The 17441-nt window shown below is 44.1% G+C and overlaps 1 protein-coding gene across 9 annotated transcripts in view; it reads right to left on the bottom strand.

Moving 5' to 3' along the window:
- Window positions 1-16950, bottom strand: part of emsy (EMSY transcriptional repressor, BRCA2 interacting) — a 127471-nt gene extending 110521 nt beyond the window's left edge. For 7 of the 9 annotated variants that reach the window (XM_078402007.1, XM_078401999.1, XM_078402006.1 and 4 more), the window contains exons 1-5: window positions 16733-16950; window positions 10601-10711; window positions 8864-8963; window positions 6564-6638; window positions 2808-2983 (exon numbers count right to left, since the gene is read on the bottom strand). In XM_078402007.1, the coding sequence (XP_078258133.1) occupies window positions 2808-2983; window positions 6564-6638; window positions 8864-8963; window positions 10601-10670 (421 nt within the window). In that variant the 5' untranslated portion in view covers window positions 10671-10711; window positions 16733-16950. The other 2 variants (XM_078402001.1, XM_078402002.1) reach the window with 2 other exon arrangements.
- Between the last annotated feature and the right edge of the window lie 491 nt (window positions 16951-17441).

Raw genomic sequence — 17441 nt, 5'->3', positions numbered from 1 at the left:
TATAAATGGCCACTACACTTCATGTTGATTAATGATTTGGACGATGGGATTGAAGGCTTTGTGGCAAAGGTTGCAGATGATACGGAAATAGGTGGAGAGGCATGTAGTGTAGAGAAAGCATGGACTCTGCAGAAGGACTTGAACAGGTGGTGAGAGTGGGCAGAGAAGGGGCAGATAGAATATAGTGTAGCAAAGTGTGGAGTCATGCATTTTGGTAGTAGGAGTAAAGGCATAGACTATTTTCTAAATGGGGTGAGAATCCAGAAAACGGAGGTGCAAAGGGACTTGGGAGTGCTGGTGCAGGATTCCCAAAAGGTTAATCTGCAAGTCGAATCGGTACTAAAGAAAGCAAACTCAATGCTAGCATTTATGTCAAGAGGGCTTGTGTACAAAAACAGGGATGTAATGTTGAGGCTCTATAAGGCGCTGGTCAGGCCGCATTTGCAATATTGTGAGCAGTTTTGGGCACCATATCCAAGGAAGGATGTGCTGGCTCTGGAGAGGGTCCAGAGGAGGTTTATAAGAATGATCCCAGGAATGAGTAGGTTAACCTCTGATGTGCGTTTGTTGACAGTGGGCCTGTACTCGCTGGAGTTTAAAAGAATGAGGGGGGATCTCATTGAAACATGCAGAATAGTGAAAGGCTTGGATAGAGTGGATGTGGAGAGGATGTTTCCACTAGTGAGAGAGTCTAGGACTAGAGGTCATAGTCTCAGAATTAAAGGCCATTTTTTTAGGAAGGCGATAAGGAGAAATTTCTTTAGTCAGAGGGTAGTGAATCTATGGAATTCTTTGCCACAGAAGGCTTTGGAGGCCAAGTCAGTGGATATTTTTACGGCAGTTAAATAGATTCTAGTACGAGTGTCAGAGGTAATGGGGAGAAGGCAGGATAATGGGGTTAGGAGGGAGGGATCGATCAGCCATGATTGAATGGTGTAGTAGACTTGATGGGCCAAATGGCCTAATTCTGCCCCTATTCCTTATGACCTTATGATGTTATGAGTCAATGGAAAGGTTGGTTTGTGTGATGGTCTGAGCTGCGTCCACAATGCGCTGCAATTTCTTGTGGTGTTGGATGGAGCTGTTCCCAAACCAAGCTGTGATGCATCCTGATAAAATGCTTTCTATGGTGCACCAGTAGAAGTTGGTGAGAGTTATAGGGGACATGCCGAACCTCCTAAGCCTCCTAAGGAAGTAGAGGCGATGGTGTATTTTCGTGGCTGTTGCTTTAAGATGGGTGGTCAGGAAAGGTTTAGTGGGATATGGATCAAGTGGAACTAGCTTAGATGGGGCATATTGGTCGACATGGACGAGTTGGGCTAAAGGGCCTGTTTCCGTGCTGTATGATTCTGCAACTCTAGATTATTATTTTACTTGTAGAGCATTTTAGTTTATTCTATCTTTGACAATGTTTAAGTTTCTATTAAATGTCAAAGACATTCAGAACAACTGAAAAAAAACTTGGCAGATTTAAAGGCAGCAAAGTTTGGGGCATGCTTCTGCAAACAGTCAATGCAAAACTTCTGCAATTAAAGGATGTAGCCATGTCTAACATTTAATGAGTAGCTCTTTGCTGATGGCTGATTGAACTTTGCTATTTGTTAAATACAACCAAATCCAGTTAATTTGCTTTTAAGCTTAATAGAAATTGGAAGTAGGCAGATCTAAAATGAATACAATTCATTTGATCATGATACCCGAGTTAAGAAGCAAAACAGTAAGTCTTTTATCAACAAGAAAAACGATGAGGTGGGAAGTTCAGGTTTTTGGATCATGGGGATCTCTTCTAGAGCAGAGGTAATGTGTACAAGAGGGAGGGATTGCACCTGAACTGGAGGGGGATAATACCTTAGCAGGGAGATTCGCGAGAGCTACTCGTCTGGTCAGAGGTTGAGACCCATAGCAGTAGCGAGGTAGATAGAAGGTTGAGGCAATGGAGAGGAAAACAAGTTTAACAAGCAGGACAGACAAGAGCACGGCAGGGAAATCTAATGGTTTAGACTGTATTTATTTCAATACAAGAGGCCTGACTGGTAAAGCAGATGAACTCAAGGCGTAGTTATGAACATGGAACTGGGATATTATAGCGCTTACAGAAACATGACTGAGAGACAGAACTGGCAGCTTAATGATTAGGGTACAAATGCTACAGGAGGCATAGAGGAGAAGGTAAGAGAGGATGGAGTTTGTATTGAGAAATAGGAACTTCATGCATTTAGAAAGGCAAGGACTGATGATAGCTAGTCAGCATGACTTTGAGCCTGGGAAATCTTGCCTCCCCAACTGATTTGAGATTATATTTGAAGAGATGACCAAGAAGATTGATGAGGGTAGTTCAGTAGGTATGGTCCACATGAGGGTTAGCAAGGCCTCTGACCAGGTGCCACATGGTACGCTGGTTTGGAAGGTTTGATCACATGGCATCTGGGGCGAGCTAAACAAATGGAATCAGAATTGGCTAGTAAGTAAGAATCAGAAGGTTGAGAAACACTTGAACAGGTGCATGCATGCAAAAGGTTGGAGGGATGTGGGCCAGGTGGAGGGAGGGAAGTGGAACTAGCTCGGTTCATCAACTCGGTCGGCGTGTACGAGTTCGGCCGAAGACCCTGCTTCCTGGCTGTACAGTCTATGGCTTTACTGCAACACTGCATCAATTTGAGCTTGATTAGAATTCCTTCAGCACCTGTCAGTATCGCATTCAACTACATCATTTTGGATACCCTCCTCTTTCAAAGGCAGGCTGTTTCTTAGTTTTAAAAATGAATTACATTAAAGTGACCAGCCGGGGCTCAACAGAAGAAGCTCACCTTCTTTGTTACCAGTTTCAGCTGGTGATGGAAGAGTGGCATTATGGAGGGCTGCTACATTAGCCACTGCGTTCGCTGTCACTGTGAATGCTGTCTGAGGAACCAGCCTGGGCATAAGGGGGACAAGTCGACGACCTTCAATGGACCATTCAGCTGAGCTGTTTGGCCCAGACATGCTGCAAGCATAATGCATACACAATGTAATTGTGTATTACAATGTAACAATGTAATTCAATGCAAACAACAACTTTGTTTTTTATACAACTTAGAAATGTTGATCATCAAAAGCAAATTTAAATAACCACCTGATTGACATTCTTGGACAATTTAATACTTCATAACAAAGTTTATGTCAAGCTCGTAATTATCTCTTCTTCATATCTGCAATGCTTTTAGTTCCTCATCACAGTATGCAAAATATTTTTATTTGCAATTGCACTCCATCAAGAAAAGTTTAACAAGAAAAGTCCCCCCCCAACATAAAATTTATCAAAATGAGATTAGTTGTAAAGGTGCCCTAATTAACCTTCATTTTCTCATCAGTACATCCCATCTCTCACACACACCTTCCAACTATGATTTGAACTTTTTCAAAACAAATGAATGGAAAATAAAACACAAAAGACCAAAGCACAAAAACAATTATGAAATGGCACATCACAGAACCTTGTTGGCACAACATAGAAATGGCACAACACAGAACTATGTTCTAAGGAGCAAAAGCTGGCACTGGGCAGAAAAATTAACACAGACGGTAAGAAGGGCCCTGAAGCAGATAAGACAAACTGACCAAATCTGTGCATAGAAGTAAGAGTATATTTCAGAAGTTTTGCATCAGGCAAGAAACCAGTACAGTGGCCCTCAAATCATTTATCTATTATGGTATTCTGAAGTGTTTACCTCTGAAACTTCAGAAATTCAGTCACCTGCTTCTCAAACTTTACTGTTGGAACCGAACAAGAGGATTCTTGCCAGCTTAACATTTCTTCTGCATGAGCAGCGAACACATAATATGACGACATGGAAAAATGAAGCCAAAAGAGAGGAGAATGTAATGTACTCTTACTTTAAAGCTTGAATCTTGCATCACTTGATTTTACTGCATGGACAGACTCTGGAGAATCGTTTCCATAATTGCACCTAGTCACCTTAATTAGGGCTTCACGGTGGCATAGTGGTAGAGCTATTGCCTTAAAGCAGGTATAGCCTTCGTAGTGAGAGGATTTGAGTATAGGAGCTAGGAGATCCTACTGCAGTTGTACAGATGTCCAGGCCCTGGTGAGATCGCACCGGAAGTATTGTGTGCAGTTTTGGTCTCCTAGTTTGAGGAAGGACATTCGTGCTATTGAGGGAGTGCAGCATTGGTTCACCAGGTTAATTCCCAGGATGTCAGGACTGGCATATGATGATCGAATGGATTGACTGGGCTTATATTCACTGGAATTTCGAAGGATGAAAGGGGATCTTTCAGAAACATATAAGGTTATTGGACAGGCTAGAAGCAGGATAAAAGTTCCCAATGTTGGGAGAGTCCAGAACCAGGGATCACAGTTTAAGAATAAGGGGTAGGCCATTTAGCACTGAGCTGAGGAAAAACTTTTTCACCTAGAGTTGTGAATCTGTAGAATTCTCTGCCACAGAAGACAATGAAGGTCAATTCACTGGATGTATTCAAGAGAAGGTTGGATATAGCTCTTAGGGCTAACGGAATCAAGGGATATGGGGAGAACGCAGGAACGGGGTCCTGATTCTGGATGATCAGCCATGATCATTGAATGGCGGTGCTGGCTCGAATGGCTGAATGGTGCACTCCTGCACCTATTTTCTGTTTCCATGTTTACAGCGCCAGACACCCGGGATCGATCCTGACTACGGGTGCTTGTATGTAATTTGCACATTCTCCCCGTGACCACGTGGGTTTTCTCCAAGATCTTTGGTTTCCTCCCACACTCCAAAGACGTACAGGTTTGTAGATTAATTGGCTTGGTATGAATGTAAAATTGTCCTTAGTGTGTGTAGGGTCGTGTTGTAGTGTTAATGTGCGGGGATCGCTGGTCGGCGCGGACACGGTGGGCCGAAGGGACTGTTTCCGCACTGTATCTCTAAACTAAAAACTAAACGAAAACCTGAATTAGCAATCATACAAGCAACTGTGTGAGATCTGCATAACTTGAAATATGTGGAAGCATCTGGGATGTAAAATGCAACGCAAAGCTTGTTTCTTTTTCCTGTCTATGCCATCATAGAGGAGCGCATTTCATGGAACAATACAGCACAGGAAGAAGCCCTTTGGCCCACGACGTCTGTGCCAAACATGATGCCAAATTAAACTGAAGATAGACACAAAAAGCTGGAGTAACTCAGCGGGACAGGCAGCATCTCTAGAGAGAAGAAATGGGTTTCGGGTCGAGACCCTTCTTCAGACACAATCCTTTGGCCTGCATGTAATCCATATCCCTCTATTTCTTGCACATCTGAGTATTCAAAAGCAAACACCTGGGAGAGGTTTACATCCCTAAAGCCAAACTCCGTATGCTACAATGAAGCAACACATCCAGAAAGAGCGAGTTGTTAACTTCAATGAAGAAAGCTACATCTAAATGTTCAGAATTCTCCAGAGGGCTGTGGATACTCAATCTACGTTGATACAAGGATTAGGTAGGCACAAAATGCTGGAGTAACTCAGCAGGCCAGAAGGAATGGGTGACGTATCGGGTAGAGACCCTTCTTCAGTCTGAAGAAGGGTCTCGACCCAAAACGTCACCCATTCCTTCTCTCCAGAGATGCTGCCTGACCCACTGAGTTACTCCAGCATTGTGTGTCTACCTTCGATTTAAACCAGCATCTGCCGTTTTCTTTCCTACTACATTGATACAAGGATTACTAGCTTCTCAGGCACTGAGGGAATGGACACGCACAGAAATGGGAATTAAAGCAGAAAATGCTGCAATCGCTCAGCAAGTAAGGCAACATCTGTGGGAACAGAAATGGAGTTAACTTGTGAAGAAAGGAACTGCAGGTGCTGGTTTAAGACACAAAATGCTGGAGTAACTCCGCAGGTCAGGCATCATCTCTGGAGAAAAATAATAGGTGATGTTTCTGGTCAGAACCCTTCTTTAGACAGAGATAACTTTCCAGGTTTAAAATCCTTTGTCAATAGGACAATAACATAATAGCACTGTATGTGTGATGAAAGGTCTTCACCCTGAAATATTAACGATGGTAATCGGATTTATCTCTGTACAGGAGACAGTGTAGGAGCCTTTTCTGGATAATGGAGTGTATACAAATAGGATCAATTATAATCACTCCCTCCCCACAAGAATTCTCTCAAATCCAATCAATATTCACTGTCTAGACTTACTTGATACATGTAGAACTTGTAAGTTCCTGTCAAATAAAAACGCAATTGCATTCAGCCAAATTTCACACATGGAAAATATGATCTAAACTGGATGGCTACAAAAAGCATCCAGCACATGTGTTGGAATAACTGCAAGATTCAATACTAAATGTGTCTTAATTTGCAGTTCCCACTGTAAACAAGGTGATGATACTACGCATTAAAAACATAGAACATAGATTAGTGGAATGCAGGAACAGGCTCTGTGGCCCATTATATCTGTGCTGAACACTAGGTAACTTCCGATGAAGAAAGACCCTACTGGGAAACCGAAGTATTGAAGAATACAACCCAAGCAAAAAAGGTAAGTAAATTCTTCAGAAAACAAGTTTGAATTTTGCAGATAAACTTACTGATGTGCAATAGTCATCAGCCTTTCATCGTTAACGGCCCTTCGAACTTCAGCACGATGGCGTTCTGTCGAAATGCTGTTGCAGGGGAAAGAAAAATCATCAACTTTCCCTGAAATTGAGGTGGTATTGACCATTCCAGTGCTTCTCTGTGAAACTTCTTTCACCCTTTGTCAATTAGTAGTCTTCTACCCTTTTATTAATTCTAGTCATCGTCTTACAGCATGGAAACAGGCCCTTCAGCCTAACATGCCCACACCGACCTACACTATAGTCCTACCTGCCTGCATATATATATATATATATATATATATATCCCTCTAAACCTGTCCAATTCATGTACCTGTCGAAATGTTACGATAGTACCTGCCTCAACTACCACCCCAGGCAGCTAATTCCATACATCCACCACCTTGTGTGAAAAAGTTACCCCTCAGGTTCCTATTAAAATCGTTCCCCCCCCTCACCTTAAACTTGTCTTCTGATTCTTGATTCCCTACTTGGAGCAAGGGACTCTACATCTCTTGAAAAAAAGATTTCGGAAAGAATTCAGAATTTATTTCCCCCCATTCTAACTGAGAATATTGGCATCTGGTCACGCAGTACCATTATTTTTAAATCTTCATTTTTTTTCTCAATTCTATCCATCGCCTCCAGCTATTGGCAAACAAGCTTTGGTGATCTCCAATTACAGACAGGGGTGGGAAAAAAGGGCATTTTCCATATTTCCACCTCCCATAAATCACCCCGCAATACATTCTTCCTTTGGTTTCCCAAATTTAATTAATAATGCTCATTGGAAACGACTTGGGAAGTTCTGCATTAAAGACAATACATGTTCTCACCGATTTAGATTTTTTCCCCTTTCAAGTATTATCTTGGCCCTCTTTTCAACAGACAACATCCCCATCAAAAGTGTATTCCAGATCCAAAACATTTACTGCACAAATACCCTTTTGCTGACACTACTTTTGATTCTGAACATAGACACAAAAAGTTGGAGTAACCCGGGGGGCAGGCAGCATCTCTGGAGAAAATGGATAAGTGTCATTTCGTGTTGGGACTCCAAGTTTGGAGCTCAATGCTCTCAAGACAGTGGAATTAATTGTAGACTTTCGAAGAGATCCCCCTCCCCTCCCCCCACTCACCATCAACAACACCATAGTCACATCTGTGGAGTCATTTAAGTTCCTTGGAACCATCATCTCCAGGGACCTTAAATGGGGGGCCACCATCTACTCCACAGTCAAAAAGGCCCGACAGAGTATGTACTTCCTGCGGCAACTGAAGAAACACAATCTGCCACAGGCAATGATGGTCCAATTCTATACTGCTATCGAGTCCGTCCTCACCTTCCCCATCATGATCTGGTTTGGCTCAGCCACCAAGCACGACATCCGGAGGTTGCAACAGATCGTTCGCACAGCTGAGAAGGTTGTTGGCTGCAACCTTCCCCCCATTGACGAACTGTACACTGCAAGGGCCAGGAAGCGAGCGGGCAAGATCATCTCTGACCCCTCTCACCCTGGCCACAAACTCTTCGAAGCACTTCCCTCTGGAAGGCGACTCCGGACTGTCAAAGCAGCCACAGCCAGACATAAAAACAGCTTTTTTCCACGAGTGATAGTTCTACTCAATAACCAAAGTCTGTAGTCTCTTTTTTGCTCTGGTTTATTTTCACCCACATGTTTAGACCGTAATGTTGAATCCTTATTGTTTTGATGTGGTTATGCTTTATTCTTAATTGTTAACTGTATGTTTGTGTTGTCATTTGTGAGCGGAGCACCAAGGCACATTCCTTGTATATGCATACTTGGCCAATGTGTCGGAGACAAACAAAAGAAAATCCGGCAAATCCGCCAGGATAATCATGGACTAGTCTAACACAGTTACTCCGTCTTCTCCCCTCTCCCATCAGGCAAGAAGTACAGAAGTGTGAAAATGCACACATCCAGATTGAGGAACAGTTTCTTTCCAGCTGTTATCAGGTAACTGAACGGTCCTCTCGTTAGCTAGAGTGTGGTCCTGACCTCTTATTTACTCCATTGGAGACCTTTGAACTATCTTTAATTGGACTTTATCTTGCAATAAATGCTGTATCCTTTCTCTGTGCACTATGGACAGCTTGATTGTGTTCAGTGATGGTCTTTTCTTTGACTGGATAACATGAAGACAAACGTTTCTCCACTGTATATGTGGCAATATTGAACTAAACTAAACAAATAAGACTGGGGATAGGATCTGTAAAAAGGTACACAAATTGAGAACACAGAACTTAAATATTTTCTTTTGATATAATTTACCTAAGAACTTTGGCCAATTCTCCAAGCAGATCCTTCTTTTCCTTTGTAAGGTCACCTTGTGCACGGAGTGCACTGATAGCACCAGCATAAGCTTCGAGTTCTAGAAAAAGAGGAAAAGGAAAATCATATTTGTAATCTACGCACTTACTGTCCATCCAAGAAAATGTATATTGTTATATTGTCTTTTCCAAAGGATTATCTTCCAACCATATTTCTGATTTTTCATTTAAATACAGGCGCACCAACAATTTTCATACGCACCAACGACAGAGATACTTTACGGGAAAAAAAATTGCATCTTCGTCGAGTTAAATAGATTAGAAAAAGTTTCCCCCAACCCCCACATAAAACAAACAAAAGAACACTAAAATCATACATTTAATACATGCAATTAAAACACAAAGGAAAAGACAGACTGTTGACAAGACAGTCATTGTCAGCGCCACCTGGTGGAAATTTTCCGGTGGATCGAGACCCTTCTTCAGACTAGGAGTCAGGGGAAAGGGAAACGATTGATATGGACGGTGATATGGAGAGATATAGAACAAAAGAATGTAAGATATGCAAAAGGTATAGATGATCAAGGAATGGTGGAGCCGAGGAACAGCACCTCATATTTCACTTGGGCAGCTTACAACCGAATTGGTATATTGATTTCTCTAACTTCAAATGACCCTTCTCTCTCTGTCCCTCACCCACCCAAGTCTTCGTACGAGTTTCATTATCGTCCTGTTGAGTTTGTGTCTGTATAACTCGTTATCATCTAGCCCACAGCCAGCAATGAACCATTGTGGGCTCCACCCTTCCTTGATCATCGTTACTTTTTACATATCTTTCATTCGTTTGTTCTAAATGAGATGCTGCCTGATCCGTTGAGTTACTCCAGCCCTTTTGTGTCTATCCACCTATCACTTGGCAGGCTTTGTCCTGCCCCCTCTCTTCCAACTTTATTCCCCCCTACCACAAGGGTACCAACCCAAAACGTTACCTGTCCACGTTCTCCAGAGACGCTGCCTGCCCCGCTGAGTTACTCCAGCACCTGTGTGTCTTTTTTTGTTTGTTGTAAACCAGCATCTGCAGTGCCTTGTCTCCCCAATTCACTACTCCAATCAACTTTCTTAATTCCCTCCCTAGCCCATCCCTCTGGTGACTATTTTAATCTTTGTTCAAGCCCTATCCTCAATAGGAAACACCGGACTATTTAAATACAATAGATATCAAAGCCAGAGGCATTTATTTAATATCTAAACAGATTAATCAATGAAAATCAATGGAAACCCAATCAAAATAGGAACACTGTCTACATTTATTTTCCTTTTCTTGCTAACCCAGGGATAGCAAGGCTGATTGCAACACATAACTATGTCCCCATGTAAAAACGGAACCGCAGATGACGGTTTACAGAAAAAGACATAAAGTGCTGGAGTAACTCAGTAGGAAAGGCAGCATCCCTTGAGAACATGGAGAAAGGTCCGGGCCCGAAACGTCAGCTATCCATGTTCTACAGGGATGCTGCCGGACCCACTGAGTTACTCCAGCATTTGTGTCTTCTTTACTCTAAGCACCCCCCCCCCCTCCCCCAATAATGTTCTGTGATCATGTGCAGGCAGATCAGATTAGATTATTTTGGCATCATCTTCAGCACTGGCAGTGTAGGGCCTGTTTCTCTGACGTACTTTTCTAAGTATCTCTGAAGATTCCACATGAATATGAAAACAAAACAGTAAACTTGACTACCAAGCTTTCGGAGTATTCTCTTGCACTCATCCCTGCTGAGATCCAGAAGAGTCGGCCAAACAGCAGGCATAGCGATGGGTGACGTCCTACAGGGTTGGCCTAACTCTGCAACTAAAGGGGAAAGAGTGAGTTTTAATTACTCTGCCACATAACATTTGAAATAGAAGTATCTATAGGAATTATAAGAATTAAATAATAGCAAACATCACCTTTTTGCGTAAAATTGCATGAATCTGTTTTTCTGATGCATTTTCACATGTGAAGGAGCAATTGCAAATCATCTCAGACAATCACCGTAACAATAAAACTCTCCCTCAGTGTTACAATTATTTCAGTAAAACAAATGATGCGCCAATAAATGTTGCACACCGGTTTCATAAAGTTCATAACACAAATACCAACAGCACTATTGCATCTTATCTGACAGAGGCTGAATCTGGAGAAAAAATGGAACTAAGACACGATAAATAAGTTCATAAGTGATAGGAGCAGAATTAGGTCTCGACCCATCAAGTCTACTCCGCCATTCAATCATGGCTGTTCAATCTTTCCCTCACAACCCCATTCTCCTGCCTTCTCCCCACAACCCCTCACACCCATACTAATCAATAATCAATAAATGCAATATTACAACACAAAAAATGCCTATCAAATTTCCCACTGTACTTTTTACTTTGCAAAGTAATGTTCATAGCACCTGGATGAACACGAGTGCCAGGCATGTGAGAATTACATCAATTGCACTCTATCACTTCATCCAACAGAGTTGAATATATCACCACTCTTTCTTTGCCCACTGTTTAAAACCTGGAAGCTTGTCTAATAGCACTGTGGGAGTCTCTTCACAACACGGTTTGCAGCAATTTGAGAAGCCAGTTCACTGCTTAAAACCTGTCTGGAAATTTAAAGTTGTTCTAAAACTGAGATTGTGAGTTTAAGATTTATTTAAAAACCATGTTTCTATACTTGAGGATTTCCTGAAATTTGCTCACTATAGACTGATCTGAAACTGCTCACTACAGTGTGCTCACTATCTGCTGAATCTGCTCACTATCTGTGCAGTGCAGAATAAAACTGGAATTAGCTGCCAAGAGAAGCTACAGAAGCGGATACATCTTCGACTTTTAAAAGACATTTGGCTGGAGATATGGATAGTAATGGTTGAGCGGGTTATTGGCCAAATGGGTCTGTTAGTTTGATTGATGTGGAGAAAGTGGGCCAAAGGGCCAGTTTCTGTGCTGTACGTCTATAACTGCTATGTAAACATGTACTAATCAAAGGGATTTGTTGGAGACCCTGCCTTGACAAAGCAGCCAGTATCAAAGACCCATACTACCCTGGCCATGCTCTAAAAACCCTTTATCCTTCCACTGGGAGGAAGGTACAGGAGTCTAAAAACCGTGACAACCTGGTTCAAGTTGTTGGTTTCTCCGAACAACCATCAGGCTCTTGAACACAACAAACACTAAGTATAAGAAGATAACTGCAGATGCTGGTACAAATCGAAGGTATTTATTCACAAAATGCTGGAGTAACTCCGCAGGTCAGGCAGCATCTCAGGAGAGAAGGAATGGGCGACGTTTTGGGTCGAGACCCTTCTTCAGACTGAAGAAGGGTCTCGACCCGAAACGTCGCCCATTCCTTCTCCCCTGAGATGCTGCCTGACCTGCTGAGTTACTCCAGCATTTTGACAACAAACACTAATGTCAACTATATACTCTGGGCTGTCTTTGGATGTAATAAGGATTTGAATTTTTTTACACTATCATTGGGGTTATAATTTGATTGATTTTTTTTGTTTCAATAGACAATAGACAATAGGTGCAGGAGGAGGCCATTCGGCCCTTCGAGTCAGCACCGCCATTCAATGTGATCATGGCTGATCATTCTCAATCATTACCCCGTTCCTGCCTTCTCCCCATACCCCCTGACTCCGCTATCCATAAGAGCTCTATCTCTCTCTCTCTTGAATGCATATTCTTACATATTATCTATCTGTATTACATTTAGAGCCCTATTATACTGCTGCAAGTAAGAATTTCATTATTCCTTTGTCGATACATATGACAATCAAACACTGTTGACTTAACCGTGTAGGAAGGGACTGCAGATGCTAGTTTAAATCGAAGATAGATACAAAAAGCTGGAGTAGCTCAGCAGGTCAGACAGCATCTCTGGAGAAAAGGAATGGGTGATGTTACGGGACAACACCGTAAGCTCATCAGGTCGTAAATGATAAGAGCAGAATTAGGTCACTTGGCCCATCAAGTCTACTCCGCCATTCAATCATGGCTGATCTATCTTTCCCTCCTAACCCCATTCTCCTGCCTTCTCCCTATAACCCCTGACACCCATACTAATCAAGAATCTATCTAACTCTTGCCTTAAAAATATCCATTGACAGCCTCCACAGCCTTTTTGGAGAAAGAATTCTATAGATTCACCACCCTTTGACTAAAGAAATTCCTAATTCCCTTCCAAAAGGAATGTCCTTTACCTCTGAGGCTATGACCTCTAGTTCTAACATAGAAAATAGGTGCTCTTAAGGACAGCGGAGACAGGGGGTAGGGGAGAAGGCAGGAACGGGGTACTGATTGAGAATGATCAGCCATGATCACTTTGAATAGCGGTGCTGGCTCAAAGGGCCGAACGGCCTGCTCCTGCACCTATTGTCTATTGACATATGCGCTGGTTTTCTTCACTACCAATTCGACTTGTAAATTAACTTTCTGGGAATCCTGCACCAGCAAAGTCCCTTTGCACCTCCGATTTCTGGATTCTCCCTCCATTTAGAAAATAGTCTATGCCTTTATTCCTGCTACCAAAATGCATGACTCCACACTTTGCTACAATATATTCCATCTGCCACTTCTCTGCCCACTCTCCCAATCTGTCCAAGTTCTTCTGCAGAGTCCCTGCTTTCTCTACACCACCTGCCCTCTGCCTATTTTCGTATCATCTGCAAACTTGGCCACAAACCCTTCAATCCGTTCATCCAAATCCACAAAGCCTTCAATCCCCTCATCCAAACCCTTCTTCAGACTTAACCACCAGGTTCAAGAACAGCTTCTTCTCAACAACCATCAGGTTATTAAACACTACACAAGATTAACCTCAGCTATGAACTTCTACGGGAAGTTTTGTTCCTAATAGGAAAGCGTTTTAAGAAAGGAGGGAGAGAGAAAACGGGAAATTATAGACCAGTTAGCCTGACATCAGTGGTGGGGAAGATGCTGGAGTCAATTATAAAAGAAGATTAGTGGGCAAGATTAGAGCACATGGTATTGGGGGTAGGGAGCTGACATGGATAGAAAATTGGTTGGCAGACAGGAAACAGAGTAGGGATTAACGGGTCCCTTTCAGAATGGCAGGTAGTGACCAGTAGGGTACCGCAAGACTCGGAGCTGGGGCCACAGCTATTTACAATATACATTATTGAATTAGCGCAGCGGTAGAGTTGCTGCTTTACAGCGAATGCAGCGCCGGAGACTCAGGTTCAATCCTGACTACGGGTGCTGCACTGTAAGGAGTTTGTACGTTCTCCCCGTGACCTGCGTGGGTTTTCTCCAAGATCTTCGGTTTCCTCCCACACTCCAAAGACGTACAGGTATGTAGGTTAATTGGCTGGGTAAATGTAAAAATTGTCCCTAGTGGGTGTAGGATAGTGTTAATGTACGGGGATCGCTGGGCGGCACGGACTTGGTGGGCCGAAAAGGCCTGTTTCCGGCTGTATATATATGATATGATATGATATGATATGATATGAAGGGATTAAAAGTAACATTAGCAAATTTGCGGATGACACAAAGCTGGGTGGCAGTGTGAACTGTGAGAATGCTATGAGGATGCAGGGTGACTTGGACAGGTTGTGTGAGTGGGCAGATGCAGTTTAATGTGGATAAATGTGTGGTTATCCACTTTGGTGGTAAGAACAGGAAGGCAGATTATTATCTGTATGGTGTCCCTAGGAAATGGGGAAGTACAAAGAGATATGGGTGTCCTTGTTCATCAGTCACTTAAAGTTAGCATGCAGGTACAGCAGGCAGTGAAGAAAGCTAATGGCATGTTGGCCTTTATGACAAGAGGAGTTGAGTATAGGAGCAAAGAGGTCCTTCTGCAGTTGTACAGGGCCCTAGTGAGACCACACCTGGAGTACTGTGTGCAGTTTTGGTCTCCAAATTTGAGGAAGGATATTCTTGCTATTGAGGTCAGGCAGCTTAGGTTCACTAGGTTAATTCCCGGAATGGTGGAGCTGTCATATGTTGAAAGACTGGAGCGATTAGGCTTGTATACGCTGGAATATAGAAGGCTGAGTGGGGATCTTATTGAAACATATAAGATTATTAAGGGATTGGACACGTTAGAGGCAGGAAACATGTTCCCAATTTTGGGGGAGTCCAGATTCAGGGGCCACAGTTTAAGAATAAGGGGTAGGCCATTTAGAACAGAAATGAGAAAAACTTTTTCAGTCAGAGAGTTGTAAATCTGTGGAATTCTCTGCCTCAGAATGCAGTGGAGGCCAATTCTCTGGATGCTTTCAAGAGAGAGCTAGATAGAGCTCTTAAAGACAGTGGAGTCAGGGGTTATAGGGAGAAGGCAGGAACGGGGTACTGATTGTGAATGATCAGCCATAATCACATTAAATGACGGTGCTGGCTCAAAGGGCCGAATGGCCTACTCCTGCACCTTTTGTCTATTGTCTATTGAATAAAAACTGGAAGAGAGGCCAAACAAATCATGCCACCAACAGAAGATCTCAGGCAAGGAGGTTCCCTGCTAGTGGGTGCTACCTGTGGCAAATGAACACTTTTGTTCCTACTACGCTTCACTATTGTGTGGGTGCTACCTGTGGCAATTGAACACTCTCGTTCCTACTAAGCACTGTTATGTGAGTGCTACCTGTGACAATTGAACACTCTTGGTGATACTAAGGTCCACTGTTGTGTGGGTGCTACCTGTGACAATTAAACACTCTTGGTGCTACTAAGGTCCACTGTTGTGTGCGTGCAACCCATGACAATTGAACAACACTCTTGTTGCTACTAAGCTTCACTGTTGTGTCGGTGCTACCTGTCACAATTGAACACTCATGTTCCTACTAAGCTTCATTGTTGTGTGGGTGCTACCTGTCATAATTAAACACTCATGTGTCTGCTAAGCTTCACTGTTGTGTGGGTGCTACCTGTGGCAATTGAACACTCTCGTTCCTACTAAGTTTCACTGTTGTGTGGATGCTACCCGTCACAATTAAACACTCATGTGTCTGCTAAGCTTCACTGTTGTGTGGGTGCTACCTGTGACAATTAAACACTCATGTGTCTACTAAGCTTCACTGTTGTGTGGGTGCTACCTGTGACAATTGAACAACACTCTTGTTGCTACTAAGCTTCACTGTTGTGAGGGTGCTACCTGTCACAATTAAATACTAGTGTGTCTGCTAAGCTTCACTGTTGTGTGGGTGCTACCTGTCACAATTAAACACTCATGTGTCTGCTAAACTTCACTGTTGTGTGGGTGCTACCTGTGACAATTGAACAACACCGTTGTTGCTACTAAGCTTCACTGTTGTGTGGGTGCTACCTGTGACAATTGAACAACACTCTTAGCTTGGGGGGTGGGAATGGGGGATGGGGGTGGGAATGGGGGATGGGGGTGGAGGAGGTGAGATGAGGGAGGGGGGATGGAGGTGAGGGGGGATGGAGGTGAGGGGGGTGGGGTGGGTGAAGTGAGGGGGTATGGGGGTGAAGTGAGGGGGGGTATGGGGGTGAAGTGAGGGGGGTTTGGGGGTGTGGTGGGGGGGTTGGGTTGGTTGGGTGAGGGGGGTATGGGGGTGCGTGTGGTGGGGGGTAGGGTGTGGGAGGGTAGGGGGGTGGAGGTGGGAGGTGTGGTGTATGGGGGGTGGAGGTGGAGGCGTCCTAGATCCGGATCCCATTAGTCAGACAGATTACGCCGGCCGCGCGTGCGCAGCGGCCAGTGTTTGCCCGGCGAGGCCTAGCCGGTCCCCACCGTCGCGACCCCGCCGCCGCCACCCGTCGGAAACAGGAACCCCAACCACCCCCTCACTACAGCCACATTCATTCCCTCCCGTCCTCTACCTTCTGGAACATTCCCGGAGCCGCCTCCTGGTCTCACCTCACCTCACGGGCTCTCCGAGTCCGGGCAACCTGGAGCCGCCGAGCCCCCGCGCTTATCCCGCTCCAAACGCTCGGCATCCTTTGTCCTTCTTTCATCTTCGCCCCTCTCGAATGGGGGGGGGGGAGGGAGGAAAAAAACAGGAGCGTGGGAGGGGTTTAGTCCGCCGATATTCGACTGCGGGTGATGGCGCCAACGGATGGACGGACGGCCTGGTCCTCCACGATCCCGACATGCACGGCGCCGTCCTCCCAAAGGGGCGGGCTCAGTGGGGGAGGGGCTCGACCAATCAGCTGCTCGCCTGCTCTCCCATTGAGCTCCATCCATGACAATAGACAATAGGTGCAGGAGTAGGCCATTCGGCCCTTCGAGCCAGCACCGCCATTCAATGTGATCATGGCTGATCATTCTCAATCAGTACCCCGTTCCTGCCTTCTCCCCATACTCCCTGACTCCGCTATCCTTAAGAGCTCTATCCAGCTCTCTCTTGAATGCATTCAGAGAATTGGCCTCCACTGCCTTCTGAGGCAGAGAATTCCACAGATTCACAACTCTCTGACTGAAAAAGTTCTAAATGGCCAACCCCTAATTCTTAAATTGTGGCCCCTTGTTCTGGACTCCCCCAACATTGGGAACATGGTCTTGGGTCAAGGGCAATTGGAAGAGGTGTTGGAAGGAAACATAGAAAATAGGTGCAGGAGGCCAGCAC

This window comes from Rhinoraja longicauda, chromosome 7, assembly GCF_053455715.1.
Source record: "Rhinoraja longicauda isolate Sanriku21f chromosome 7, sRhiLon1.1, whole genome shotgun sequence".
Lineage (NCBI taxonomy): Eukaryota > Metazoa > Chordata > Chondrichthyes > Rajiformes > Arhynchobatidae > Rhinoraja > Rhinoraja longicauda.
The sequence above is the reverse complement of the archived record's forward strand: the minus strand, read 5'-3'. Positions and strand labels throughout refer to the sequence as shown.